This window comes from Dermacentor andersoni, chromosome 3 (genome assembly GCF_023375885.2).
Source record: "Dermacentor andersoni chromosome 3, qqDerAnde1_hic_scaffold, whole genome shotgun sequence".
Taxonomy (NCBI): Eukaryota; Metazoa; Arthropoda; class Arachnida; order Ixodida; family Ixodidae; genus Dermacentor; species Dermacentor andersoni.
The window spans coordinates 61,071,296-61,089,938 of record NC_092816.1 but is presented as its reverse complement, the minus strand read 5'-3'; the positions used below and the strand labels follow the sequence as shown (position 1 = coordinate 61,089,938).

At 46.7% G+C, this 18,643-nt stretch overlaps 2 protein-coding genes across 4 annotated transcripts in view; one reads left to right on the top strand and one right to left on the bottom strand.

The window, feature by feature from the left end:
* LOC126547073 (uncharacterized) overlaps window positions 1–18,643 on the bottom strand; it is a 198,173-nt gene that overhangs the window by 54,497 nt on the left and 125,033 nt on the right. The gene's annotated exons all lie outside the window — the stretch shown is intronic.
* On the top strand, window positions 6,042–15,960 carry LOC129380836 (uncharacterized). Its single transcript, XM_055062913.1, has 3 exons — window positions 6,042–6,493; window positions 10,142–10,303; window positions 15,110–15,960. The coding sequence occupies exons 1-3, from the start codon at window positions 6,125–6,127 to the stop codon at window positions 15,911–15,913; spliced, it is 1,335 nt and encodes a 444-aa protein (XP_054918888.1). The 5' UTR covers window positions 6,042–6,124; the 3' UTR covers window positions 15,914–15,960.

Below are 18,643 nucleotides of genomic sequence, written 5' to 3'. Positions count from 1 at the left end.
ACGAAAGCGCTCCTTCTAGCAATAACAACGAAGAAAGGCCGTGTGCAATAAAACGGGGCAGGTCGAGCGCAGCCGTCAAAATTTTAAAGAACGGAGTACTATTTTAGGAGCAACGTTACACTCCGTGGCACCGCACAGCACCTACGCCAACGAGCCACTGCCCCGTTACCCGCGGAGACCTAGCGACTTATCCGCGCACCCACCATCCACTTCTCCAAGAAGTCTGTCAGCGGATGTGCTCATCAATCCATGCGGCCACATTCGCGTTACGTTTTTTTGCCACGCCTTCGCGAGATGACGAAAATTATAGGCTCCTTTATCTCGGGCGTGCCGCGTGGTCGAAGGCCGGGTCCCCTAACGAGACCGCCTAGGACCTGGATGCAGTCTTTCCGCGTGAGAAACTTGCACAAAGCAGATAATTTTCCGACTAAAGTCATAATACACGTGCGAGAGATTTTCTGTGAGCTCGTACTAACCTTTTTTGTTACGCTCGACTGTCTTTTGGAGGAGGACGCCATAAAAGTTAAGCTCTCGATTAACACAACGGTGACAAACGCAGCGGTGACAAGCACAGCGGTGACAAGCACAGCGGCGACAAGCACAGCGGCGACAAGCACAGCGGCGACAAGCACAGCGGCGACAAGCACAGCGGCGACAAGCACAGCGGCGACAAGCACAGCGGCTAGTGCTTTCAGTGTTGTTCGCGAGCATACTAGTGCTCCGGCTCCGACTACAGCAGTTCCGTTTTGGCGTTAACGCAAGACCGAAACACACGTATAGCACGCGATCGTGCAAAGAACGGAGAAAAGCTAGTGCAACGAATACCCATTAGTGCACACGATAACGTCATCTCCTGCATCTCTAAAAGTAATTGAGCGGTATGCATTACACCATTTATCACTCGCTTATCGGCAAGTTTGACGATAAGCAACGACGAGATGTGTTTGCTTTTGAAAAAGCAAGCCACCCGCTAGTAAGGAGGCATCCGTCATTTTATACATCTTGCTTGGAGCTTCAAGAAAGCCGCAACGTAGTCTCCCATGCACTTAACTGCAGTCGGAATTGTTGTTGCTGTTATTGCCTCAAAACATGGCTAATACCCACAGGGGGGATTGGCAACGCTAGGTTGATGGAAAAGTGCATCTACCAAAAGGGAGTGAAGGAAAACATTCTGTTGTTGTAGTTGTAGTAGTAGTAGTTGTTGTTGTTGCGATGTTTATAGTGATAGATGCACGCAATGAATAACGTATTGCGAATATGAATACGCTATATCGAATATAGATAAATGAAGCAGGTGTAACTCGGCAATCACTTGGAATCAATAATAATTTCTTGGATGGCTGCACAAACATCCATGTGACTATACCCGAGAGTAGACGCTCCAAACGAAAGTATAAGAGGAACTGTGAGATCGAGGCCAATTTTGCGAAATGAAATTTCGAAGTTTTTTTTTTATCGATATAGTAAAACGGCGGCACGACAGAAAGAAGTGGTCCATTGTTTCCTCCTCATCACAGGAAAAATTCAAATTGGGGATGCCTCAAACCAGGCCTGTGTAAGGCAATATTTCAGAGAGGGAATGCGATGGGTGTAATTCGGTGAAGGTTACTTCAAATCTGCGTGTACTGAATGGTTCACTGCGCCAGGGACATAAGAAGTGTCGATACTCCGGGGAAGCGGTTAACATGAGATTAGACAAAAAGCTTGCCTTACAGTACACGTGCGAAATCTAACCGCTGTCAAATAAACAGACGATGGTACGACAGGATGAACAGGGCCGTTAAGTGATTGCCTGGATAGTAAATCCCCCATTTCATTCAGAACCAAACCCTTGCTACGTGGCACCCAAATTAATCGAATACGTCGCAAATGAGTAGGGACCAGAAAATTGAATAGTCGTATTGAAGGGGAGTTATTCGATGCAGAAAGGGCCGAACACACCGAAAGAGAATCTGTGACAATAGCAGCTATGGTATTTGAAGAGCTTGATTTATGCAAGGCGAGAATTATTGTCACTGTCAAAAAATAGATGGAAAGTGTGGCAAGCAAAAAAAGAAAAAAAGACCAATTAAGTTCCAGCGAAAAAAATTCCGTCGCCTGCTTTGTCTCTTCACTGTGATGCGCCGGTTGCAGTGAATACGTTTTTTTTTTCTTTTTAAGCACCGGTATATAATATTGAAAAAGTCCATTTACAACACAATATAGTAGTAGCTTAGCATTGTTCGGAAAAATATTGTCGAATATTATTTCTACAGAACCAGAATAATCATTGCTAGGAAGTGTAACTGAAATTTTCACGTTAAGTGGGTCTGGCAACGTTTGCAGTAAAAATAATCTAGAGCGCATCGAATCTAGGCAAAAGAACACGAAAAAAATGAATAAATTTCTGAAGTGGAAATCATTTGAGACCGGCTCACAGATGAACAGTAAATTGAGAAAGAAATCATTGCCTGGTCAAAAGGTGAAATCCGCACGAACATGCCGGAATTCTTGCTTCGAGGTAACAGTGCAATATTTGCCACAAATTTAGGCAGGCCCGTGCAACGTTTGTTTGTTTCTTTTCCTTTTAGTGATGGCGCGTATCCACTATGGGGGATCGACCGAGATTTGAATGGTATTCAGAAAAGAATGAATGTGAGGAAGAGTCAAAATGGAGAATATCATTGTATTGTATATTTAGCAAAACAAATTTTCGTGAAGTAATCAGGCTTTCTTAAATGGCTGAGCAAGCGTCACCCAAACAGTGCCCAAGAGAGAAGGCTCCCAGAGAAAAAATGTCAAGACGAGCAAGTTGTCGAAACGGTAGTTCTAAAAATGTTTTTTTTGTGTGTAATTAAATAGGCGAGATAATACGCAAAAAGAAAGAAAGAAAGATTAATCGGCTCATCGCATGAACAAAATTTGCAGATAAATTCGTTTTCCTCGCCTTTTTCTTCTTCTATGGTCAGTAAAGTAAAAAAAAAAAAAGTCTACAAACCACGGTGGAGGGAAAGTGCTGGCTTCTAGGCCCGTACAAGAATGTTGGTCAGACTTTTATATTTGAGGAATGGCTGCTGAAACGGTGGGGATCACGTTATCAAATGTGTTTTTCCTGATATGCCCACACCTTATAGAGGATCCCTGCTTTTGACAAGTTTCTTCCCAGCATTTTCCCAACATATAGCCAGCCGCTGTTTTCCTCTCCCAGTGTTAAGAACCTCGTTAAGCCAATGTGCATTGAACTACTTGGCGTAGTCACCGTAAACACTGGGCCAGAGCCAGCTGAATAAAAGAGGCTGGTTTATTTATCTTGTGAAAGTATCTCACGTTCTACAATATCGTCCTATCCGCTTCATTTATTCGGATTGCTCATATCATGCTAGTGTCCCTGCCTTAAAATTCTGAGCCTCCGTACCAAATCTTGAATCGCGACGTAAAATGTTTCTATTGTACCTTTCTCACAAGTTTTACCCTTCAGCTTTAGCAGCGTAAGTGATATCACGAGCCCATCACCTCTCCAGTCGAATGGACAACCAGAAGACCGTCTACACTGCCCCTGGAGAACTGCTGCTCATATTCGGTCATTCCTTGTCAAATAATCTCGGGACTGGAACGATCAGCCCACCGGAAACTGCGCCCCTTATCAACCCCATCAAATTCAAGGAAATGATCGAGGCTGTTATCTTGTAATTGTCATGCCAGTGCCTCACGTAAGCTAACAATTTATGATACTTCAAAGACCCCAGGTCCATATCCGGGGCCTTTGAGAAATAAAATAAATAAATAAATAAATAAATAAATAAATAAATAAATAAATAAATAAATAAATAAATAAATAAATAAATAAATAAATAATTTCTTTCCAAGGACCAAGACATTCCCTTTCCCGGTTTTCCCGTTAAAAGACAAAAAGAGAGCGGTTTGGATCAGAGAGTAAACGCGTATAGCCGATATTCTAATTGACATTAAGTGAAAAAAAAAATGGAGTTGGACAGGTCATGTAATGCGTAGGTTATATATTCAGTGGACCATTGGGTTTACAGAATGGGTGCCAAGAGAAGGGAAGCTCAGTGGAAGAAGGCAGACGACTAGGTGGGGCGACGAAATTAGGAAATTTGCGGGCGCTAGTTGGAATCACTTGGCGCAGGAAAGGGGTAATTGGAGATCGCAGGGAGAGGCCTTCGTGCTGGCAGTGGACATAAAATAGGCTGATGATGATGATGATGATGATGATGATGATGATGATGATGATGATGATGATGATGATGATGATGATGAAAATACGGTGCCCCCATCCCGCTCCGAAAGCGCCACTGCAGACAAACGGCCAAAGATTACACAGGTCCACCGCTTACAACTGTGATTTTGTGCACGAACTTATCGGTAACGAAACATCATCTGAGTAACGCAGACGGCCTCGACATCACTTACCCGCGCACGGCCCTCAATAAGGTGCGAGCGATGATGTGCGTATAGCTCCTCTGCTACCTCAAGTACAAAGCTGTTGACATCAAGAGTTGAGGTTGCTTGAGTCCTTTTACCACACAAGCCACAAGGAAACGTAGAACTTCTTCCTCCACTACACGATGAAGGATGGAAATTTTTGTTATCAAGGTTCTGCGTCCAAACCCAGCCACTACGCTTGGGTTGAGCGGGCACGCCACAGAAAGGAGGACGAGCTGAGGACTCACACTTGGGTGAGTGACGTGGACACCGGATGCCAGTGGCGCCACCTCGCACCCCCACCACCACCACCTCTCTTTCGAGTGTCCAGGAACGTTCACGGGATGTCTGGATCGCGAAGAGGACAAAAAAAGGGGGGTATGCGCTGCAGCCACCGGGCGCGTGACATCAAATCGTGATGCGTGAAGAGATCGAAGCGCGGCCGTACGCGCGCTGGCTCTAACCGGCGCACCTGCCACTTCCCTGGCTCTCGCATTTTGGAACGGCGCATCCTCCTCCTTCTGGGAACGGAGTCGCGTGGAACCGGTGGTAAGTCCAGGAGGCCTTGCGCCGTTTTCCCGTCTTACCAGTACGTGGCCTCCCTCTCCCTTTGTCCCTTCTCGGAGAGAAGAGGCACGTCGTGGTTGCCACGTATTGCAAGTTGCATAGCCGGTCGCTGTGGTCCCTAACACGAGTTGTCGCCTCAAGCAATCATCACATGTCGTAACCTTGGGATAACCGCATGGAGCTGAACAGCTGTGTTTCCACTGAAGTACAGCGAAGGCTAGATGTCGCGCGAACCAATCGCTTCAGCGAAAGCCAGCTGGCTCGCAGACTCCGTGCTTCTAATCCTTTTGTGGAGCTTGCAGTCAGTCGGCGTCGAGCGGATGGCGATCAGAGGCAGAGAATGGGGGCGGCCCTACCTTTGTTCCTTTGTTTTGGTTGAGCGACGCGACCCTGAACTCTAGCTGGAATGCACGAAGCTGCCTGAACGGTGTAAAGGAGCAATTTCTAACGTCGTTTTGTATAGCCTAGTTGCGTCAGAGCCTGTTCAGAGTTCAGTGCACGGTTTGGGCATATTATAACGCATGAAGCGGAGCATTCAATCTTTGTGTGTGTTAACAGTGACCTACGAACTTTTCTAAAACTCTGTTCACCCCATTGAATCAGATTAAATGTGCATTTCTGCAACGAACTCACGAATTACCTCGCGTACAGTATGCTATTGTTCCACCGAAGTACTAAACTCAAGTGGAGAGCACTTTGTTAATTAACGACGCGATCACGAGGAGAACCTTCAATAGCGCGTTTTATTTAGAGCCATTATTCTGTCATGTCTTGTGGTTTCTTCATTAAGAAATGAATCAATTCAATTCTCGGGTATTGCATGCCAAAACCATGATCTGATTACGGGGCACGCCACAGTAGGGGGCTCCGGATCAATTTTGACCACCTGGGTTTGTTATTTTTTTACCAGCACTTAAGTCTATGTACATGAGCGCTTTGCATTTAGCCCTCATTCTTTCTTTCTTGTCCCTACTTTGCACTGTTTCTAAGTTAAAGCAATGTCGGCTTCAGAAGCTCTTTTACACATAACTGCCGACATCCCGCAGCAAAAACCTAGCAACAGACGACCCTGTCCCCGCGTCACGTGAAAGACGTCATCGTGTTCCACGGCACTTTTGAGCGGCGTGTCTAGACGATGATGACGTCACCGACGGTCTTCGTCGTCAAGCAAGAGCCACGCAGCGACGGCGAAGGCGGCATCGAAGTGGCTGCTCCCTTATCCAACTGCGCCGGGGCATGCGGTGGCAAGAACTACGCGAACGCCGACGACAGCGGCGGCAGCGGTGGAAACTGCGGCAAGTGCGGTACCTCTTCGGCCTGCAGGACTTCGTCGGACAAGGACCGCGTGAAGTGCTCCACCTGCAACAAGGTGCTGGCCAACCGCACCACCTTGCTCAAGCACTTGCGGATCCACACGGGCGAGAAGCCGTACCCGTGCCCCAAATGCAAGCGCTGCTTCCGCCAGAAGGAGCACCGCGACAAGCACGTGAACGTGCACACCCAGGTGGGCGGCTACTGGAAGCGCTGCGTACAGCGAAAGTTCGTTGTAGCGAAGGAGATAACGTCTTTATATTTGAATGCACGCTAAAGAGAAACGACTAATTCAGCTTAGGCGTGACACCCCGAATTAAGAGGATGTTCCACATCTGCTGTCGTGGTCGTGAGCGGTGCTTGCTAACACTCCCAGGGCTGATCTCGTACGCGTATGCACAGAAACCGAAATGAATGCACGGGAGGAAGGCCGCCCATTGTCTGCCCATGGCTTCCTCTAATCTCTACAATGTGCAACTTAATCTCCGAATGATTTTTTATCTCTACAATCTGCATATTGTTCTTCCGATGGATTTCCCTCACCACTCCGTTTTGTGTAATAGAAGAGTATTGAGGTGATATTTCTTGCTCTTCGTTTCTTGCAATAAATGAAGGTCCGGGACCTCTATACCCAGAAAAAAAAAAAGAAACACTAGCAAGTCTCAGCGCGCTCTAAATAAATTAATATAATGGATTTTCCTTTAAGCCAGTTTCGGTGTCATTTTCACTGTGTCGTGAGGTCATGACGTAAACAATAGTCGCATGGTAGCAGGACATTGCGAGGCTTTGGCATTCGTCCCTGCTCACTCGGTCGCTTCCTATGGTGCTACATCGGCCCCCGTAACGAGTAGCCGTATAGTGGGGCGATAGAGCAAGCCGGAACGAGTGTCAAAAAGTCGCAGCAGTGTACCGCACCCACGTGACCACATTCCGCGTCATGACGTCATGACGCAGCGACGTCCTAGGAAACGAAACCGAAACTGACTCTAGAAAAGCTATTATATCAAATTATATAGAATACTCTGAGGCTTGCCGCTATTTTTTCTGTGGTTTCATTAACGAACCTCCATTAGTGCAAAATAAATGAGTAGCCGAAAATGTTATGTCAGTGCCCCTTTGTTCTCTCGATGGCTCTCTCGTATTTCTACGCTTGGCACATTAATCTATCCATGGCTGCATTGGAAACCTCAATGCGTCCAGCTTTCAACCGAATCGGGCACTGTGCTACCATAAAGTTTCTTGGTGACCGCTGCACTATAGAAATGTTCGACAATTGTGCATAGATCTCCAGTCTGGTGCCTCTGAATGGAAGGCGGGACCGTGTGCTAAATTTAAGCTCGGGCATCACCGATGAGCGTCAATGAAGCGTATTAAGGCTAAGCTTCAAACTCTCTCCAAACTGGCGCACCTCTTCTTTTACATTTCGTGCTGCTCGCGGAGAAGATATAATGAAGAGGTGAGCTCCATTCCAACCAGCTTTAAAGTTAATTTATCATTGGTGATGCCTCTGAGCGCCTTTTTCACACCACCACGATCGCAAGTAATTAGTTAGTATTCCGCTCCAGCCGCAGCGCTAATCGTCTGAGGCAGTTACAAGCCCTGCGATAGCTTTTTTTTTTTTTTGTAATATTTACAGTTTGCGCGTTGGCGTCGAGAAGCCGACGCGCCTTAACATAACGCACAGGAAAAGCAGCTAGCCATGCCTGGCTCTTAGGATGGGCTCTAGAGTGTCTCCTGTTTATGACACGCAAATGTCGCGACGCTACACGATAATTTATGGAGTTTCGCGAAAAAGGAAGGATTGTCATCCATTTATCCAGTAGCCCCGAGCTGCAAAGGAAAACCCATAAGCGTTTCTCTAAAAGGAAGCCACGCGGTTGAAGAAAAACTTCGCCCTGATACGGGGGTCTAGCTCGCAGCGCACTCATTTCTGGGGCGGTCGTTCTACCATCGGAGCTAGCTGGTCTATATTGAAATACGCGAATTCAGTTCGATCTACCACGGTTTGGCTAACGTATACACTTCGACGTCAAAGCGGAGGCTTATTTGCATTCCGCCTTCATCAGACGCGAGTGTGGCAGCATATAAACGAACCATATATATATATATATATATATATATATATATATGGTGAGAGAGAGAGAGAAATATGAGACAAAGACTAACGGAGACTGCGTCAGCTATGCAGGAAGGAAAAGAGAGAGAGAGAGAGAGAATACTGGAAGGCAGGGATGTTAACCAGTCAATAGTCTGGTTATGGAGGAAGGAAATAAAGTAAAAGGGTGTATTACGTCACACAATCAGCCTTGGCAATCCAACTCTCCTTTAAGACATCCCCTTACGCTTTTTTTCCAACGCGTTACCTCTGAGATTAGACTCAGCTTATTGGCCGAGAAAGTTTGGTTTCCCGTAGTTTTTAATTGACGCGACACTCGTTCGGTTGCTCTGCCATGGCTCCGCACTCTTAAAACACTTGCACCCTTTGGGGTGTATATTTGTCCCACAACAATAATCATCCTCTGTCTTGCTTGCGTTTCCTTGCTTGAAAACTCAGCGCTCGCTGCTTTCCTGTCGAGAATGCGGTGTCACACTGATTACGCACAAGCAATTCGTGACTTGGAAGTATAATGCTCGCAGCGTTAAAGAAAAGAAATGCGGGCAAGACAGATGACGATTATTGTTGTGGGACAAGATAAGCCCCAAAGGATGTAAATGTTTTAAAGAGCGTACCTGCAGAGAGGGAGCACACAATCCATCGCGCGCTCTGACGTGACCATCATGCGTAAGGCCGACTCATTTGGCTTCAACCGTGTTGCTCAATGCTTCCTTCGAGTTGTTTCTTTCTTCCATGGCGCCAGCGGTGGACACACACAGAGGGAACATGTAATGTTTTATTTTGCGTGTGCGCGTTTGTTTGCCGCCATTTTGTATGTCGAAATTAAAAGCTGGCACATGCCGTCGATCCGCACGCTCGCTCACGCGTATAGCTGCTCGTTCAAGGTGCGCATCTCGTTGGAAGTACACGGCGATGACCGAAATGACAGCGCGTAGATCTCCACTTCATGAAGTTCATCATCAGCATCAGCTTTTCGAAGTGGAAAGCAGAGGAAGAAGGCCTCTCGGAAATGTGAACCTGCCCTTGCCCTGCGTCCGCTGAGTTGACCCTGTGGTTTGCGGTGTGATGAGACTCCACAATCTCACCACATGAGTAAAGTTTGGTCATTCTCCTTGAAGTTGACCAAGTCCCTTCAAGGCGGTAATCGGCGTGGAAGAAGCAGGAGGTAGGTTGCAAGTTTCAGCGAAAATAATTACAGTCATCATCATGCTTTTCTCATCATCAAACTTTTCTATCTCTTTGTCCGACGGAGCATTGCAGATATCTGTCCCTAACATCATACAAGTTATGACTCTTCCAGCCTCACTTTATCCTCCGAAAATGGAATAGAAAAGCTACCTGCGTTTGCAATGTAATACGTACTGTCGTCTTGATGTATTTTATCTAGAGGTAACAAGGTAGCATGGGACGTGGTGTAGATTTCTCGAGCTTCGAGTTCCTGCACTGAAGGTCCCGAAATCGAATACCAAGCCACTACGTTTCTTTAGGCTTGTCGAAACGCACGATTACGGAGCAAGACTTGGCAAGATCTAGCGGGGCTAAGCCTAGTGTAGTTTCAGCCATAGTAAGAAGAGCGCCTAATTAAGCAACCGATGACACCCACTCTCTAGAAAAAGAATTAGCCATCCTGGCGCAATAATCGACCGCTGCCTGCCACACTAACCGCTTCAAGTTATATTGCACCAAACTAATGAGCGCGGCTTTGGTTTATCTACTCTTACACAGGGCAAAGCGTTCGAGTGTGTGGTGTGCAGCATGACGTTCGGAAGACGCCACTTCCTCGAGAAGCACATGCAATGCATCCACAAGCTGGACTTGAGGTCCGCCTTCGAGCAGCATGCAGTCATCTTCCTGGAGGGTTCCATTCAAGTTCAGCCCGTTCTCGAGGTATATACGATACAGCCTCTGTCTGACTAACATATCCTGAACAATACAACGGATGTCCCTATGACGCGGCGACGTTAAGCAGGAAGTACGTCGGCTCGAGCGTTTCGATCGAAGACGTGCGTGACAGCAAAGCGTGATTGTGTCCTCCTTCTTTAAAATATGCTTTCCAGATTAATTATGCATGACGTCCTGCCTTCATGTGTGAGCGTCCATGCATTATGTTATTCAATGTGCACTCATTTATCTGAATGGTTTATCCTCTCGTGCCCTACAACCAAGGGCCACATTGTGAAACGGTAGCCACATAAACGCTTATTTCGGGCGTACACGCGAGGCAGTCATTGGGTCTACTTTCACGACGCGCAATGCGCTAGCTATATTTGAATTCACGGACTAATTGGATTCCTCGTCGTCGCTTAATGTACCACCAATCAGGCGGTTCCTGGAGAATTTACTGCAGGGCTGGGCGATTAAGAAAAAAGAAAAAAAAAAGAAAGGAAAGGAAAGAAACACGCTTTTGGGGTCCCGTTTAGCAAAAGCGAGATGACAACACAACCACTGAGTTTTGTGAACATACTACTTTCAGTGAAGCAAGGGTTCTAGCTGTTTTGGTTTAGAACGATCAATTCATTTTGATTTCGATGATTCTTGCCATTTTCTTCGTTAGTTTTCTTATTTCGTCATTGGCTGACAGGATGCCACGCCTACGTTATCACCGGTATCGACCACTCAGTGTCACGGGCGACACCAATAGAATAGAATGGATAGGAAATAATCCTTACTTAATAAGGCTCCTTGTATTAGTGCCCCCGCGCCGAACAGGAATCGAATTGGGTACGTTTTGTCGAGCCCGATGTGCTCTTGGTGCGTTTCGCAGTGCCTGTTGTTTCCCAGCTCAAAAAGTACGTTCTGCAGTGCGCGAACCGGCAATAAATAACACGAGAATGGACACTTCTTTCGCATAAATGATTTGCAATAAACTCATAAAATGAATTTCGCCACGAAACCAAAATTGCTTTCCGCTTCGTCACACTGCGTCTCTCTGCGAAGAATGGAGGCGTCAACATTTTTCGGCGCCAAGTTTCTCCACGTTGTAGATGATTCGTCCCCAGCACGAGTATTGGTGGTAAATTGCGGTGCACAATTTGTCGATCGTATCAGAAATACAAATCGTCGCGCAACACTCTCTTGCGCTGCCACTGTTATTTCCTTGGTATTGTCCCTTTGCCTTATTCCGCCTTCGCTCTTCCTTAAGATGGGCTTTCAATCCGGTCAGGCACAGTTGACTGACGCATTACCTGCGATGTACTCGGACAGTTATGGCCTGGTCCTTTCTGTCCCAGAAATCTTCCGATCAGCTTCGTCTTCGCTTACCCACCATCAATATCAAGGGAATCGACAGTATCATGACGTCACAAATAGACAACAACCAGGGATAGATAACAGCAATATGGATAACCATTAGCTAACCCAAACTTTCTTGTTACACTGCCACATATTGACTTCACCGTACGCCTAAAGCGGTTTCTGTGACACTCGCAGCAGCCAAGAGCTTGTAGATCGTCTTTTGAGGCGAGGAAATACGGGGGTAAGAAGAGGCAAAGATTGGCTTTAATGTTCTCCGAAGCGGCGTATCTTGCGCAACAGTTGATAACACCTTCAAAATTATGCAGCACGAGGAAACGTGACGTTGTGTTGATGCCACTTAAGCACCCAGCTTTTCAGTAGCAACATCAGTTTACGCTGCGCTATTACAAAAGCCATTCCTGCCACAATTAATGATTAAGAAAGGTAAAAAAAGAAAGAAACAGAAAGTGCCGACGACAAACTATGTTAGCGCCATGAACAGGATGTACTTTGATGCAAAGTCTGTACCTCAGCACACTTTCGTGCTCTTCAACATGACAGGTGGAAGTCATATAAAAGCGCATTGCATTTGGCAAAGAGGAGCTCAAGTTCATTGCAAGTTTCACTAACCCACCAAAAGTCATGCATAAATCTAATTTCACTAATACTCAGGCTAGAAAAGCGATAGAAAAGCCACGATGGGCGGTTTTTTGCAGCGGTACTGCCCATGGGAACATCTGCCATGTGTTCGGTTCCTACGGCGAAAAAAATATACAAACATTTTCTGTTTACTAGAACAATGACTATATGCATGTTTTAGTAACAGGCATAAAACACAGGAGTGGGCCGACCACAAACACTCGACAATTTAAATAGGAACAGACACGTGGAATTATTTTTAACGCTGCATTAACGGTGTTTCATTGCAAATGCATCATAAATGGCGCGACTTGGTGCTCACCGGGGTATTTATATATTATTCTCTTCCTGTCATCGCTTCCAATTAAAGAAGAACAAAAAGAAAAAAAAAAAAACGGGAGCGGCTCTGGCAGCTCGAAAAATCCCCATGTTTAGTTTAAGTTGATAACACTCCTCGCATTTAATGTCCTCGACACAGAGAATCGACGGGGCCACAAAAACAGGAAAAAAAAGTACTGGCATGCTGGCTTTTTAGCGTAAGCTTCTTCAGCAGAGAAACACGAATTAATTATCGAATAGGCGCATTAATTAATGCACAGATGCGCAGTTTGTGATGTGAATCCCCTGCATTGAGGTTGATCTCATGTTTTCTTTTTCTCTACAATTTAGCTCGCAGCAAGCCCTATGATGGTTCAATTTGAATGCTGCTGTAGCTAAAGCAACAAAGGAGAAGGCATATTGTAGGAAACGCAATAAAAATGTCTGCAATAAAGATGTTAAACTTTTATCTGCGCCACTAATTTAGATTCCCAGTGTGCACTTGGGTGGACATTAATTTTTGTGCTGCAACTACAAGCAAGTTATAAAAAAGATATTGCCTCATAAATGGCGTACCGAAGCCGCGAATCTAACAGCATCAAATGATTAATACTACCGCGGGTTTTTTTTCTCGAGACCATGAAAATTAACAAAGACGACTTCTTAAGAAAAGTTACGCGACGTCACCGGCATCGCACTTCTGAATTTTACCAAGACGTAACGCTGTAATCACTGTGAGAAGGATACCGGCGCGCATCCGACCAAAGGAGTATTTCAACAGTCGGTAGAGAACAAGGATATATTAAAGAATGCGGCGCCTTCGAATGCTCAGTTACGCAATATATGTCGGAAAGCAATCACACTATACAGTATTTTTTTACGCCAGACCTTCCTACCAACTCCTGAAAATATGTTTGGATAGCTTATCGACGCTATGTCGAACATGCGCACTGAAAAAAAAAAAAAAAAAAAAAAAAAAATATATATATATATATATATATATATATATATATTGAACTTCAGAAGAGTATAGGCTTGGGCTGGTTGGTTATACATGGTTACACTGGAAGCATAGCGCGGAAAGGTCGACGGACAAAGACTAGACAGGACAAGCGCATGTCCTGTCTAGTCTTTGTCCATCGTCCTTTCCGCGCTATATATATATATATATAGGATAGGATAGGATAGGATAGGAATAAACTTTATTTGCCCAACGGTTGTTGATGTTGGTGCCCGGGGCTAGGCTGCCATATCCATATATATGCTTGAAGTGTAACTATATATTGAACACCACGAGACTATTTTGTGAAGTTGAAGTACCAAAACTTCACAGTTGGTAATGAGGCACACCGTATTCTGGAGGGTACGGGACCTATTCCGACGGCCACCTAAACCTTAACTACACAAGTGCACACTTCCATGCTGCCACCATTATTAGAACGTCGGCCGCCGCTGACGGGAGTCGAATCCGCGACCTGATGCCCCACAGTATACAGATACAGCCACTCAGTGCGCAGTGCGGATAGTTATCGAGGAAGTCCTCGATAATATAGCTTAGGAGGCTGAGACACAGACTTTGGGTACAATAAGGAACGCTTATACGTTCTCTCACGCTCTTTCCTAAGGCGGTTCACCCGACAAAGACGCCTTGCGCCTTGTGCTAATTGAGTGAAGTCAGTGCAGATGCTATGTTGTCTGGCCAACGCCAAGGCCCGTAATGAATTAACAGCATTCCAAGAGAAACAATGTCCGGGATAGGGAAATGCTTCAATTGAATTTATTTCCTTATACGCCGCTTGGTCAAAAGGTTCGTGCGGTGTTGTCTACCATCATCAACAGGATCGGGAGGTCGTGGTCGGTAGATGACAAATAAATAAGCTTGGGCGAGAGGTATCGTAATATTATACCGGCCCTTGTAGTGCATACCTGGAAGCCTTTTGAGGTCCTTTGGGAGTTAGCTCTTTGTGAGTGACATTGTTCGTAACGCTCGCCTACACTAAAAAAAAAGTTTCCTGTACGTGCGAAATGGTTTACTAGCTCGATCTATTAAAGCAAAGCTTTCTTTCCGATTCCTCCCACGTTTCCCTAGCCGTGGCTACTGTGTGCTGCTGCTATATTGCCTAAAACTCATACTTAAAGACGAAAGAAAATATCGATAACGTTCCCGATGGTGGGATCAAACCTCGGTCCCTTGGCACAGAGGCCCGGTGCTATAACTATTAGGCCACAATCTCACGTGTGCTTCAACAGTATCAACGCCAACTCGGTCTTTGAGGCGATCACCGCGTGTGTCCCACTGCGTACCAAGGGTTAACAAGCGCTCACTCGCTCGCTCGCCAGTTCTCTTAACGCCTATGACGCAGAGATGAAATTTGCAGATTTATAGTATTTGATTAACAGCTTCACGAAATCTTCGCTTCACATAGATTCCAAGACGTGCGTTGTATCCGCATTTCTTTTGTTCTTCTTCTCAAAGTTCACTCTTTCTTCCCGCGAGCGCAGCTACAGGTGGAAACCGTCGAGGCACCACCGCGGGCCCCCAAGCCTCCTCCAGCACCGGCACACCGGTGTCCGGTGTGCCGCCGGACGTTCAGCCTGCGCTACAACCTGCGCCGGCACATGCGCACCCAGCACGGCCAAACGAGCAACACGTGCCTCCACTGCGGCAAGGGCTTCAAGCGAGTGTCCGGCTTGCGCACGCACGAGAACACGCACTCGGACGCTCGCCCTTACCAGTGCTCGCTGTGCGGCCGCTGCTTCGGCCAGAAGCACCACCTCATGAGGCACCACTTGGTGCACGCGCCCAAGATAAACATCGTCTGCTCCGTCTGCCAGAAGGGCTTCCGCTACGCGTCGACCTTCTTCGAACACATGGCCATCCACGATGCCGAAGAGGAGATGAAGAAGAAGAACAAGCAGGAGCTCCGCACGTCGCCGGAGGAAGTCCCAGAAGAAGGCGGAAGGCCCGAGGAGGAAGCCGTCGAGCACATTAAGAAAACCACGAGTCCACTTGAGCAGGAACGCGCAGAAGACCAAGCCTTCGCCATGTACATGCTCCAGACGACGCATCAGGAGCACCAGACGACGCACCAGGAGCTCCAGACGGCGCCTCAGGAGCAGCAGTGGCTTCAAGAGGATTACGTTGCCATCGAGAACCTGGATTTGGAATGCATGTTTTGCGGAAGGCCAATGTTCGATCCTCATGAACTTTACCAGCACCTTCTGGAACACTGTAGAGAAACGTGCGGTGTCGATCGGGACGAATGCTGGGAAATTGGGGGCGCAGACGAGATACTTGGTCTCTGACCCTGCGGACGTTTCGAATATAAAACGCCTTCGTTTGAGACCCGAGAGTGCGTCCAGCCTTATTAACCGCGCTTTGCGACAACAATGATCTTGTCATACAAGACGCCCCAAAAAATACTTTTGGCGAGGCATGCAAGACCTTACTTGCAAAATACTTGTGTAGACACTGTAATGTATACAGCGTTTAGAGGCAAGCGTGAAATGACAGGAAACTTGAGCGTCAAGCGCTGCGTGCGGACTGTGTATGTCAAGAATAATTGTATCAAGAGCTTTCAAATCATTTCTTATTTTTGAATTGTCCTAATAATTTTAGGTGAGCCGAAAAAGATTACAAATACCAATGTTCGTCAACGAAAGTTCGCTGAAGCGGGCTTTATGGAAATTTTAGTTTGCTGAAGATACCATAACAAAGATTATAGCTGCCTGCAGCACTAAGATTCACTTAAAAAGTAAAACTGCATGTTCGCGTCGGGTAAGAAGATACAGAAAAGCTTACAAATTTGTTTTTTTTTTGTTTTTCGTTTATATTCCGACTTTTCTAAATAGCAATTCAGATTGATATAATAAATCTAGGGTGAAGTAGCTCGACTACTAGCTTCCGCGTACCTGAAGCTCGCGCACACCGTACGTCTGCGCGGTCAAACCTGTCTCTGAAAAAAAACAACTTGCGGTCCTGGCAATTACTCCAGTATTTTCCGCTGACGAGGAGCTGCACATATATGGAGGAGCCGCTCCTGAATGTCACCATGTAGCCGACAACCCAAACTGCCACTACAGTTCAATTTGGCCGCTTGCAGAGGCACAAAGTGAGAAGAATTGCTGTTTCCTATCAAGTAACGGATCAGTGCAAAGTGGTGTTCAAGTGAACACCAATCGTGAGCATTGCTTACGTAAACTTTCGCTCGGTTGTATGACTGAGGCTGCTTGGTCGTGTTAAGGGGCACTAAATTTATGCCTCGTGACTGTCTCTCGCAGCTGTAACCACGTTCATCATCACCGGCTTTCTTAACAATTTATTTCACACATACAAAAAAAGAAGATCATCCTCCATCAGGGTAGTGCCCGTGTAGCCCCGATGGCGATTACAGCGCGGACGATGATGATGGAGATGACCTCAAAACCGTGGCGCATACCCCTTAACAGGGAGGGAATATGAATTGGGTAACAATTGTCGCTGTTACTGAGTTGGCAGCTGTAGGAAACAAATTCAGGGGCTTTATTTAAGGCGAAGTTTTTTACAGCGAAGCTCCAAATGGTTAGGCCATTTCCGTCGTCCGTCGTCCGTGAACAACCCGCGAACTAACTCGTTAGCGACCCTCGGCGCAACCACGTGAACGCGCTCGCGCCACTGCTCTCGCATTCATCATCGTCGTCTCTTTCCACAGCCGGCTCCGTTGCCGCTCATTGCTTAAGGTAGTATGAGTCATTCATTGGAAAGAGGAAACTATCGTCATCACTATTATCATCATCATAATCATCACCCCACCATAATGATAAACCCTCATCATCACCAATTGCTCAAGCATCGTTGTCTTCTTCCATAGCTGACCCATTCGCGCCCTGTTATGATCGGCCTGCAGGGGTACCGACCTGCAAACCCTTCCCAGCCCGCTGCAGCTGTTTCGATCGACCTTCGGGGGTAGCGACCTTCGAACCCTTTCCGGCCCGCTGCGACGAGTCGCTTTGGAAAGCTAACGATGCGCTGCCTTCGGAGAACCGACGGCGCCAGCAAGGAAAACCAAGTTGGTTCGCTGTCGCCTTCACGGTCGACTTGGAGCAAGAGAACTCCTGAAGAAGGGTGTTTTGCGGTGCGTTTTCCGGCGCTCCAGAATTCGTCATAGTCGACTGACAGTCGCGGCGGCTAACTGCGGAGTCAGCTCTGGAATCAAGAGGCGCCGGTTTGAGTCAAGCGTGACAACCCCTGTCGACGAGGACCCTCTCCGCTCGCTGGGTTCAGTGAAACAAAAGTGCAGACGCGAGTGTGTGAACCCTCCCCCTTAAAGGCGGGTCGACTACGCCTGCGACGACTTTAGATGGTCCGATTGGACGAAGGTAGGACGGCAGTTTTCGCTCACCTAGGGATCTAGGGAGGACAGAGCGCTTTTAAACAGCCATTTTTCGGCTGCTCAAGGTGTGCTTGGTGCTTCGGCTTTCGTGTCCATTTGGCAGTCACGCTAGTCTGTTGAAATGTATCTCCTGTCTTAATGTAAATATTGTAAATAAATCTCGTACTCCTAGTTCTCGATGAGAGCGAATTCCTCCCTACAACCACGTCCCAAGCGTGGGTGAGTTGGACGACGGCATGGGCCAGCTACCACTTATTTCATGCCCAACCACAAATCCTGCAACTGGTTGCCAGCGGTGAGATTGTCCTCCAACTCTAACAGCCCCTCGGAGACATCAGTTCCCTTTCCCTGTATATTCAAACGTATAATTTCACTCTGGAGACGTGCCTTCACGATCTTCATCTGTCACTAAACGTAAGCAAAAGTGCAGCCCTTGTCTTTCCGCTTTCCGAGCCGGTACAGTTATCATTATTATATGATTAGATGACCATTCCACAGGTAGAGTCGCTTAAGTAGTTGGATATTTTATCGATCATGTCGACGGACATAGTGACTGACCTAAGTTGTTGTCGAGGGAACGAACGCCAGCGATCGTTTATTGATTCGTATATAAAGCCATGTTGGGCAAGAATGTTAGTGTGAATGGAAAAGTACCGTTAGGAGG